The sequence below is a fragment of the Alligator mississippiensis genome, chromosome 5 (genome assembly GCF_030867095.1).
Source record: "Alligator mississippiensis isolate rAllMis1 chromosome 5, rAllMis1, whole genome shotgun sequence".
Taxonomy (NCBI): Eukaryota; Metazoa; Chordata; order Crocodylia; family Alligatoridae; genus Alligator; species Alligator mississippiensis.
The window spans coordinates 220,301,966-220,313,368 of record NC_081828.1 but is presented as its reverse complement, the minus strand read 5'-3'; the positions used below and the strand labels follow the sequence as shown (position 1 = coordinate 220,313,368).

At 57.7% G+C, this 11,403-nt stretch overlaps 1 protein-coding gene across 1 annotated transcript; it reads right to left on the bottom strand.

Moving 5' to 3' along the window:
- Positions 1-735: 735 nt before the first annotated feature.
- Positions 736-10,959, bottom strand: LOC102563050 (zinc finger protein 436-like). The gene is made up of 9 exons (XM_059729310.1): positions 10,938-10,959; positions 10,144-10,579; positions 9,825-10,020; positions 9,323-9,412; positions 8,668-8,828; positions 8,087-8,213; positions 6,149-6,265; positions 4,772-4,956; positions 736-4,286 (listed from the first exon to the last, which is right to left on the bottom strand). The coding sequence occupies exons 2-9, from the start codon at positions 10,525-10,527 to the stop codon at positions 3,018-3,020; spliced, it is 2,529 nt and encodes an 842-aa protein (XP_059585293.1). The 5' UTR covers positions 10,528-10,579; positions 10,938-10,959; the 3' UTR covers positions 736-3,017.
- Positions 10,960-11,403: the final 444 nt, after the last annotated feature.

The following is an 11,403-nucleotide window of genomic DNA, read 5'->3' as shown; positions in this document are numbered from 1 at the left end:
AAAAGTTTCAGGACCTTGTGCCCAAGCCAGGAGACAAACTGGGATGAACAGTTGAATGTTTTGCTGCTTTGAAGACTGTGGATGTGAACTATGTGGTCCAACCACAGATGGGCAGTGCCCTTGACTGAGGAAAGACTTACACACGGGATGCCGTGCACCAGCGTAGTAAATCTGTCACTATCCAGATCACAGAGAACTCAAACAATTAGGGAAGATCTAAAAATATCATGGTCCTTCAGAATAGTGGACCATGGCTGAGAGGAAGTGAATAAGGGCTGGAAGAGACCAAAGGGGGTTTGAGTGGGCTTCATAATGTGGGTGCAAACGTTACAAGAGCACATGAACATTGGCATGGTCTTGCCCAGGCATTACCACCAAACTATTGGGCAATTAGTTGATAGGTTTTTCTCTCTTTGAGGGTGCCTAGTTGTTACTTTAAATTGCCAATTGCTCAAATCATGAGCGAGACCTTAGAAAGGATGTGTGCATTCTTCCTCCTCGTTATATCTCTTGTGCTTGGCCTCAAAGGGATTCTTCAGCCATTCATTAATTAGTTTACTGACTGGTAACGTACATTGGCGCCTTGTTGCTTACACAAACAGTTAAATCTTCTTCTCCCATCTCTATGCCCTTATCTCACCATTCACCCTTTTACACACACTCCTACATAAAGGCGACGCAGAGTTCATTCACTTACGTCAAGCAGAAGGATACAAAATGAAGTTTTCAAGTTGCTTACAGGACAAGACTAACATGGTTATATTTCACTATTATTACACCTTATGTTAACATCACCTACATTAGTTCAGTTCCTGCTACATAGTTAACAGGGAGTTCATTTTCTTAAACACCGTAATAGAGGGAAAAGGAGGAGGCAGGTTTATACACTGTCTGAAACCTGACACAGGCTGCCAGATGTGGGCTCTAAATCACCACCTCCAACTTCACCTTGCTCAGCAGCCTTTTGGGTCTCTGCAATCTGAGCCGAGGGGAAAGAAATCAAAAGGGAAGATGTACTGGCTTCATCCCTCCTGGTGCAAATGTCATCATCAAATAAGAACTGGAGCATGACGTGGCTGTGGCCACGGGGGTAAGTGGAGGCCTGACCTCTGGGCAGGGTCTCAGTGGGACTCTCCCATGTTCCCATCCACTTGCTGGAGCTGCTGTGGGAGAGAAGCAGCTATTTGGCCTTTCTCTTTGCAGGCAGAGGCTGGCCACATCCCCACATGCAGTCTGACCAATTTCAGATAGTGGGGGCCTTAGTGGACTTTGGGGCCTCCCTATGCTTCCATTCAAGCCTGCTCAGGGCCCCCACAACCAGTGCTTACACATCTACTTTTGTAACACACCACGCTCTTCTCCACAGGACTATGCCACAAAAAGCAGTGAGAACTACACTGGGGACACAGGACTTCTGAAGAGACATCAGGGACCTTGACTGATCTGCACACATGCCCTCCTCTTGGAAAGGGGTGGGTTGGATTTCAATTCCTTTGCCACACACTCCCTCACCTACACACCTGGCCCCAAACTTCACCACCCCTTAGCCATTCAACAGGAAACCGGCACATTCAGAATGTGTTGAACAAAGTCCCATCCCCTCCCTTCTTTCTGTGGCCATCTCCAACAACAAGAGAAACGAGCCATCCTGCCAAAAAAAATGGCTCACTGAGAAGTGATATTTATTTTCTTAAATGCTATAAAAGGGAAAGAGAGAAGGCAGATTTATATACACTGTAGGAGTAGCCCCTACAGGCACTCATGGAGCCAAATGGCTTTGGCACTAGCAGGGAAGCCTCGATATTCCCAGTGGGAAATTACAACATGCTGCGTTTCACCCACAGGATGCCTTCACACTTTCCCCGCCCTTCCACAGAAGGGCCAGGACCTGTCACAGGCTGCACCTCATTTACCCCAACTATCGCATTTAACCCAGAGAAGAGACTCTACTTCCCCCTGGGCAGGGGGTCATTCAAAAGGGAAGGGTTCTTGGCTGTACAGCAGGATTTGGGACTGATGCCTCAAAGATGATGAACTCCTGCTTCTGAGCCTAATCAAAACCCCCTGGATTGTGGCGAATCCTCTGGAAAGGGACGGGGGTGAGGAATCACAGAGATCTTCCATGGAAAGGGTTCTGGGCCCTGGTCTGTTTCCATTTCACAGCTCTGCAGAGGACACAGAGATCAACCACAGGGGTATCATGTTAAGTTGTGGGGCTTGATTATCAAGAAATATGCTATAGACAATAGCATGAAGGGAAGGAGGACGGGGGGCAGCTGGCACCTGGTGGTGCAGAGATCTGATGACGGGCTGGGAAGTGAAACCTGCCAAAACTGGGCTCATGGGGCGGCTGTAGCAGTTTCTTGCAGACCCTGCTGGGCATGTGCAGGCCTGGGAAAGGGATGATGCAGTGGGGAGGAAAGGCATGGGCAGGGTGGAAGGCAGGGAATCCTTCTCTAGCAATAAACGTCCTCCTCCCTGCAACTGCAGAGCTTCACATACAAGGACCCTGGGACCAGGAGGGAAGTTGAAGCTGGGAGTTGGCCAAAGACAGTCCCTGGGGGTCATTTGGAGCCAGCTGTCTTGGGGAGGGCACCTACTGTGCAGGTACTTCTCCCCGTGAGAGCACCAGCTGCTTTTGGAGAATGATGGGGATGCCACAGGCTCCCAGGATGATCTTTTCCTTACAGGTTCCCCCAGCATCCGGCTAGCCTCTGCCTGACGTGTTTCCTTTTAAACCATCACCCACATCAGACCTGGGAGGGCAGCCCCTGTGTCCTTTGGGATCTGCAGTGCCCTAGAAGGGCTGAACGAAGGGTGAACTGTTGCTGCATCACATGAGCATGAGACCACTTCCCTGAATGTAGACACGGGTGGGTGCTAGGCAGGTATAAATCCCCAAGCCCTTCCTGTATTGCTGGCAGAATTATGGACACTGCTGACTATGGATGCACTGGTGCCGAGCCAGTCTGGTGGAGTGGAGGAAGCGCTTCCCACACTGAGCACTGCTGTGACTTCTACCTTGTGTGGATGAGCTGGTGCTGGGCCAGGATGGAGGATCGACTGAACTTCTTCCCGCACACCAAGCACTGATGTGGTTTCTCCCTGGTGTGGATGAGTTGGTGCTGGGCGAGGTTGGAGGATCGGTTGAATCTCTTCCCACACACCAAGCATTGATATGGCTTCTCCCCGGTGTGGATGAGCTGGTGCCGGGTGAGGTGACAGGATCGGGTGAAGCACTTCCCGCACTCTGGGCACTGATGTGTCTTCTTCCCTGTGTGGATGAGCCGGTGTTGGGTCAGGCTGGAGGAGTGGGTGAAGCTCTTCCCGCACTCTGAGCACTGATGTGGTTTCTCCCCAGTGTGGATGAGCTGGTGCTTAGCCAGGTTAGAGGATCGGTTGAAGCTCTTCCCACACTCCAAGCACTGATGTGGCTTCTCCCCGGTGTGGATGAGCTGGTGCCGGGCCAGGTGAGAGGGTCGGGTGAAGCTCGTCCCACATACTGAGCACTGATATACCTCCTCCCCTTTGTGCATACGCTGGTGCTCAGCCAGGCTGGAGGAATAAGTGAAGCTCTTCCCACACTCCGAGCACTGATGTGGTTTCTCCCCAGTGTGGATGAGCCAGTGTTTGGTCAGGCTGGAGGACTGGGTGAAGCTTTTCCCACACTCCGAGCACCGATGTGGTTTCTGCCTGGTGTGGCTGACCTGGTGTCGGGCCAGGTAGGAGGACTGAGTGAAGCTCTTCCCGCACTCAGAGCACTGATGTGGCTTCTCCCCAGTGTGGATACGCTGGTGCTGGGCCAGGTGAGAAGATCGGTTGAAGCTTTTCCCACATTCCAAGCATTGATGTGGCTTCTCCCCGGTGTGCATGAGCTCGTGCCGGGCCAGGTGAGAGGGTCGGGTGAAGCTCGTCCCACATACTGAGCACTGATATACCTCCTCCCCTGCATGCATACACTGGTGCTCAGCCAGGCTGGAGGAAAAAGTGAAGCTTTTCCCACACTCCGAGCACCGATGTGGCTTCTGCCTTGTGTGACTGAGCTGGTGCCGGGCCAGGTAGGACGACTGAGTGAAGCTCTTCCCACACTCTGAGCACTGATGTGGCTTCTCCCTTGTGTGCGTGCACCAGTGCCTAGCCAGGTTGGAGAGCTGCTTGAATCTCTTCCCACACTTGGTGCAGCAGTGCCGCACACACTGGTGCTGGGACAGGTCTTGCCAGCAGATGAAGTTCTTCCTGCACTCAGTGCAGCGGTGTGTCTTCCTGCCCAGGTGGGTGCTTTGCTGCTGAGACAGGGAGAAAAAATGGGTGAAGTTCTGGCCACACTTGACACAGCCGTGCCTGATGCTTCCCCCTCTGCACATGTAGGCGCCTGACCAGGTCTGTGGGGCGCAAAAAACCTCTACCCCCGTTTTGTGAAGCGGTGCCGTAGCTCTCCAGAATGGGTCTGGTGGTGAGCAACCAGGGTCAAGAGGCAGGTGAAGCTCTTCCCACACTTGGTGCATACGTGGGGCTTCTCCCCACTGTGCCTTATCTTGTGAAGAGCCAGGAGGGATGGGCTTTCCTGACCTTTTCTGGGGTGGGTTTTGCCCCAGTGCTTGGCAGTGAGCTCCTGCTTCCCTCTGAGCCCCTCCCCACTGCCTTGGCTGGGACACAGTGCATCTTTCCAGCGGCTCTTTAGGTCTCTCAGCTCCACAAACTTTTCCCTGCACCCAGGGCTCTTTCTGGGTATTGCCCCTTCTCCACTCTCACGCCCAACTGAAACTGGTACCTGGTTCACCGCTACATTCCCCTTCTGCTTTTGGGGCCTCCCCTGACTCTTGTGCCACTGATCCTCCTCAGGTGTGAGGGGGTCCATCTCAGCCAAACTCCCTGGGGAAGTCCCTGCTGGCTCCAGGTCTGCAGCCCCATCCGCAGGAGGTTGCTCCTCAGCTCTGCTCAGCAGCCAGGTGCCTCCTGCTCGGGGAAGAGAAACACCAGATTAGTGCCTACCCTGTTGGCAGAGGGCAAACGCTGCTATTCGTTCAGCTGGCACGGGCCGCACAGCAGGCCTGCTCCTTGGCACTTGTGTCCCCTGAAGAAAACCAGGTCTCCCTGCCAAAACCCCAAGTGCTGGGGCTGCGGGAGGGGCAGGTCCCTCTGCTGGGATAACGTTCACTGCTCGGTGGGGTTCAGAGCAGGACTCTCAGGAGTTTCTGGCCCAGCTGTCAGCCCCAACACCTCAGACCCTGCTAGGAGAAGCACGTGTGGGACATGTGCGTTAGGACAGTACCTGAATGGCTTCACGCTGTAGCGGGCTAAGGAGGAGGGAAGGGCTTAGAGCTACGGCTCTCTCTTCTGAAAGGAGCAGGGCTGCGATGCCTGCCTGCTTCCAGGGCACGGTCTGGTGCAGGAGATGAGCCCGTGCAGCTTTCCTCTGCTGACAGGTCCCAGGTGGGCTCCATGTCACAGGAGTCTGCACCAGGTCAAAGGCCTTGGCATGAGCCTGAACCTGGACTTTGTGCCAAGTTTCAGACTTCGTGACACGCAGGGCCGCAAAGAGGAAACATGAAGGGGGCAATAGTGGTGCAAACTGTGGGGACTCACTTCTGCCCACATGAAAGTTTCTGAATCCCACCCATGCTGCGGAGTCCTTTAATGCATCCCGAGACCGTGATGAAACGCTTCCTGGGGTCCAGAGCAGCCTGAGCAGAAGAGGAAGAGCAGCTTCTTCCTTGTCCTACGGTAACAGCTACACAGAGCCTCTGCGTACCATAATGCCCTGGGACAGTGTTAGAGAGGTATGGCTACCTTGGGCTGGGGGATGAACTATTACATTGCTGAGTGGAGATGGAAATTCAAGACCACAGTATCCCAGGGAAACTATATCTCGGCCAATAAGTCAAGACACCAAATCTGATTGTCCCATGACGTATGTCATTAGAGGGAGAAGAAGGGAAAAGTTGTTTGTCTCCACACCATTGAATTTCAGGGAGCGGGAACAAGACCTGCCTGGACACGTTGCAGCGTTATGTACTGTGCTTGAGGTCAGCACCCTGCAATGGCAGCACAGGACAGGTCTCACTTTCCACGTCCCCCGGGCGGGTGGGCACTCTGGGCACGGAGCATTACTTAGCGCAGTCGGGTGGAGGGGACAGCCACAACTCACCTGGCAGCAGCTCCTCGGACCTTGAGATTTCCCCACCGTCCTCATCTTCACAGACCCACAGCTCCACCTGTCCTTGCTGGATGCGGCAGACTAAGTCCGGTGTGGGACCCTGATATCCTGTTTGGGGCAGTGGTTAAACAGGGTTAGTGACGGGGTACTGGATGCAGAACAACCAACTGGGATTTGGGGATCTATCCAAGGAGCTCAAGGTTTCTATCAGGGCCTTGATGGACAAGGGAGGATGGGCATCTGGGATGAAAGAGAAGGCACTGCAGGGAGAAGCCTTGAAGAGATGATGGTCCTTGTCACCCAGGTGGTGGACGGATGGGCACAGCAAAGCCCAACCACTCCCTGGTATAGAAAGGGCATTAAACTGGCAGTCATCAGGGAGAGGCATGGAGATGCAGTGATACATGCCGTAGGAGGGAGCAGAAAGATAAAGCTTTTACTGTTTTCAAGGTACCACAAAGAAGAGACACTGGACACAATTATGGATGGATAACATTTATCTTATTGGTGTAATACCAGGCAAAGGAGTGGAAATTATCTTATTTTCAGTGCAGGTTTACAGTGAGGACTTCTAGGAATGAAAACACACGAGAGGTGGCTGAAACTGAGATTTTTTTCTAGGAGAGAGGGTAACTCATCATCACCAGGGCACATGAAAGGATGATTTTATAATTGCATTTGCAGGTGAAGCAGTCATCCCATCCAATGTGAGGATCATCCCAGGAGATCCTGGTGTATGAAGCAGAAGATACTAGGGAGGAATGTGGACAGAAACTTTCAGTGATCCCTTGGTAGAAGTACCTGGGTTACATCACGTGTACAACAGTCACTAAAGGAAGTGTTGAGGAAATGCATCGTCCACCTGGTGTGGCATGAGTGGCTGATAAGACTACGGTCAACTTCTGCTAGGGCAGAACCAAAGGAGAAGAAAAGGGGATTTAGATATCACACAACTGAGCATGCTGGGATTGCTAACTGAGCTTGGAGAGGACAAGCGAGGCAAGAAATCAGAATCATTTCCCCAAGGAACAGCTCTTAGTGCATTTATGTACAACAAACTAGACATGATATGAACACGCTGGGAAGGCAAAGGGAGATCATGTTGTCAAGGAACTGCTGCACCTGGAAGCACCAGGAGTTACAAGAAGGGGGAAGATGTAAGTGAAGGGGGGTTGATCAAATGGAGGAGGATCTACCAATGTGAAATGTGAGACAGGCCTGATCATGGACAGAGCAGTGGGTAGAAAGATGTAAACCACCAACCAAGAGTGCTCGAGGGCAAGACTGTCAAAACACAGGCAGTAGACTAAGAAGCTCCAGAGTTCACATCGAATCATAGAAAGTTGGGGCTGGAAGGGGACTCAGGAGGTCACATCTAGTCAGTGGCGATGCTTAGGGGGTGCACATGCACCTCGCGAGAGTGCCAGTGCACCCCCTTTCAGGCCACGCTTCCTGCATAGCTGGCAGGCAGGGGGACAGGCGGGAGCACTAGTGCCACCCCGTGAGCACCGGCCGGGGAGCAGGGCTGCCAGCTAAAGCGCTGCGGCACGTTGGAAAGTGGCTGTGGAGCTCCCGAAGCGTCGTGGCTGCTTTGACAGTGAGTGAAATCGGTGCCGCCGCAACCAGCAGGATTGGCTGCCGGGGGACCCTCCCCAGTCGCTGACTGGTGTCAGGGGGGGGCACATGCCCCCATGACTCAAGAGGCACCAGACATCCATGCATCCAGTCCAACCCATTGCTCATAACAGGACCAACCCCAAATACATCATCCCAGCCAAGGCTTTGTCTAGCCAGGTCTTGAAAACCTCCAAGGACAGAGCTGCCACCACCTCTCTGGGCAACTTGTTCCACTGTTTCACGACCCTCCCAGTGAGAGAATTGCCTAATATCTAATCTAAATGTCCCTTGCTGCAACCAGAGACAGTTTACCCAGGGAAATGAGGGCTTCGTAATACTTCAGCATCTCGTCCCGGTAAAGCACCTTGTCTTCATCTTCCAGCAGCTCCCACTCCTTCCGTGTGAAATACACAGCCACGTCCTCAAACACCTCCCGGAGCTGTAGTCACAAGCATTACACCATCAGTGTCTCCTCTTCCAGCTGCTTCCAGCCCCCTCAGCCCTGTCTGCAATGACTCTGTACTAGTAATTGCAAGTCTAGCTGTGCCAGGCAGAGGTGTAAAAGTCCCCACTAGTCAGCTGACCTGTGATGTGGATGCAGCTGTGGACAGAGGAGTTCAGGCATCTGCCTTAGCCCAGCTCAGCACTTTTGGGGTCAGGGAGCCCCAGCTCCTCGCGCTCTGACCAGGCCTTCCCGTGCCAGCCCCCCTTGCTCTCTGCACTTGGGAGGGGGCTCCTGCTAATGCAGCTTGCTGCGTTTCCACGTTTGTCACCACAGGCTTGTCGCTCTTCAGAGCTCCCCGCTCCCCATCTTCTTTACACCACCCCCAACTCCTCCTGTGCTCTGCCCCAGGTGTCCTCCCGCCCCCAACCCAACCTGGTGCCCTGCTCACCTCTTGCCTTGGAGGCCTGCCCTGCCCCTTCTGCAGTTGGCCCAGCTCACGTGTCGGGGAGCCCCTCTCCTCCAGGCTCCCTGGGGAAGTCCTGTGCAGCTCCAGGGTTACAGGCTCTTCTCCAGGAGGCTTCTGCTCAGCTCTGCTCAGGGTCCCAGCACCTGCGGGGCGAAGAAGGTAGAAATGAGCTCTGGTGCTGCTGGCACGGGGAAAGCCCTGCTCGTCTCCTGTACTGGCCCGGGACAAAGGCAGCCAGAGGCTTCATTGTGTGGCGAGTGGGGAGAAGAAAGACTCCAAGCCCCACAGCTCTTCCTAATGGACTTCTAAGGGCATGAGGAAGAAGATGAGACCCAATAACTGTCTCAGTTCGGGGCGGGGATCACAACACCATGTCAGAGCCCGCAGGGACTGCGCTCCTTGGGGAAGAAGCTGGGGGGATGTTGGTGCTGTGTCACATCCACAGGTTAGGGGTCGGGGAGGAGGAATGCACGGTGGGGCTTCTCCAGGGCACGTGAAAGGCTTCCAGGGGCGCTGGGAGAACAAGAACAGCCGATCCTTTGGGACACTGACCCCATGAAAACATGTGGAGGAGAGATCACTCCACTGAGGGACGGTGCCTCGTGCTGCTGGAAAAGGGAGAACCACCGCTCCGTACCTGCTCCTGGGGAAGGGCCTCGTCTGGGGCAGCAGCCCGAGGAGCTTTCATCTGCTGACATCTCCCAGGTCTCCTCTGTTTTGGGGCAGTCTGCAAGAGAGAGGCCTGGGTTAACTGTACCTGCCCCAGACGGAGACCACTGGGGCATCTCACCTGCACCAGCCCCTTGCGGGGCATGGAGGGCTCGTGGAGGCACGAGAAAGGGACGAGCGAACACTGGCTGCTGGGACGTGAATAAGGTCACTGACTGTCATCGCGGCAGCACGACAAGGCCCAAGCAAGACGAAGCCCCTCTCTGCTGGGTGCTGCACAGTCACGGAGAAAGACCGAGGGCCCCAGCCTGGGAGACACCCCCACGGGGACCACAGCTCTGCCCCCCCCAGGGCAACAAATACCGCAGCCCTGTCCCGTGCACGGGCAGACGTCCGACCGCTCCCCGCGTGCAGGACGGCCTCGCCGGCGCCCACACCTCGCACGCCCGGGCCGCCGCCCTGCGCCTCACCTGACTCCTGGCGGGGCGGGGGCTCCTCCTCGGGGTCCTGAGGCCCCCGCGTCTCCCTCTGCCCGGCCTCCTCCAGCGGCCTGTCGGCACCGCGGGCCTGGGGCTGCTCCCGCCAGGCATCGCCAGGCTCCCGCCGCGCCCCCGGGGACGGCATCTCCTCTGCGCCCACGTCCTGCACCTTCCCCCGCGCCGCGACCTGGGGACGAGATCAGTCCATCACGGGGGAGCAGGGACGTGGGAGCGACGGGGGGAGGGAGCATCCCACACACACACGGACACGGGGACAGCAGCATCCACGACCAGGGCGAAACCTTCTCACCTGGCGTTTCTCGTCCTCCTCCAGCCCCCGCTGAAACCCCTCGGCCAGGGCCACGGCCTGGGCGCAGGTCTGCACGCTGCGCCCCCACTCCCAGCTCCGCATGCCCGGGGGCAGGATGGCCAGGAACTGCTCCAGCACCACCAGCTCCAGCACCTGCTCCTTGCTGCGGCGCTGGGGCTCCAGCCAGCCCCGGCACAGCTCCTGCAGGCGCCGGCACACCTCCCGCGGCCCCGGGGCGTCCCGGTAGCACAGGCCCCGGAAGCGCTGGCGCCAGGGCTCTGGGCCGGGGAGCTCGGCCCCGGCCCCGGCCCCGGCTGGGGGGTGTGTGGGGGAACCGGTCCCAGACGGGGGCTGCATGGCCCACATCACTGCCGGCCCCCGCATCTCCCGGTGCTGGACCGGCTCCTCCTGCGGCTGCAGCTCCGTGGCCTGGTGCCTGTGGCAGAACCGGGGCTCAGCATCGCCCGACTCGGCTTGGAAGGTCCTTCCGCGCCAGGGTCTGTCACCCGGTCTCCGCGGTGACAGGATGGGGGGGGGGCGCTCTCCTGCTTTTGTCCGTTTCCCACCTCTGCACGTGACTGCTTCCCTGCCCCCCCCCCGCGCCCGGGCCCGGACGGGTTCCCCGCACCCCGACGTGTCGGCCCCCTGCCCGGGGGGGGGCTCGGCTCGGCTCGGCTCGGCTCCGCTCCCGGGACAAAGCAACCAGACCCCCCCCCGGGGCTGCGGAGACCCCCGCGCGCAGCCCCGCCCCGCCCCGCAGCCGTCCCCCCGAGCGCGGCCGGCCCGGTCCCGACCTCCTTCGCTCCCGGCGGCCTCCTCCCTTCGCGCGTCACTCCCGTGACGTCATGGGGCGGGGCGGGGCGAGACGGGGCGGGGCGGGGCCGTGCGGGCGGATCGGGATGGGGATCGGGGCCGCCCGGGCGCGTGTCCGGCGGGGCCGGGGCTCGTCCCGTCAGACCCGGGCCGGGGCCGAAGAGGGGCTTCTGCCCCCGGCAGGAGCTGCCGGCCCGGCTGCGGGCGGAGGCGGAGGAGGGCCCGGCCCGTGGGGCTGGGCAGCGGGCGGGCCCGGCCGCCCCTCGGGGTCGTTCCCGCACGTCCCGCCGCGGGGCCGGGGCCGGGGGAGGGCGGCCGGCATCGCCCGGGTCTGTGCGGGGCGGGGCGGGGCGGGGCGGCTGCAGGGCTCGCGCCGCCGCCGCCCGGGCAGACGCCGATGCCGATGCCGATGCCGATGCCGATGCCCCCGTGCCGGGAGCCGTCCCC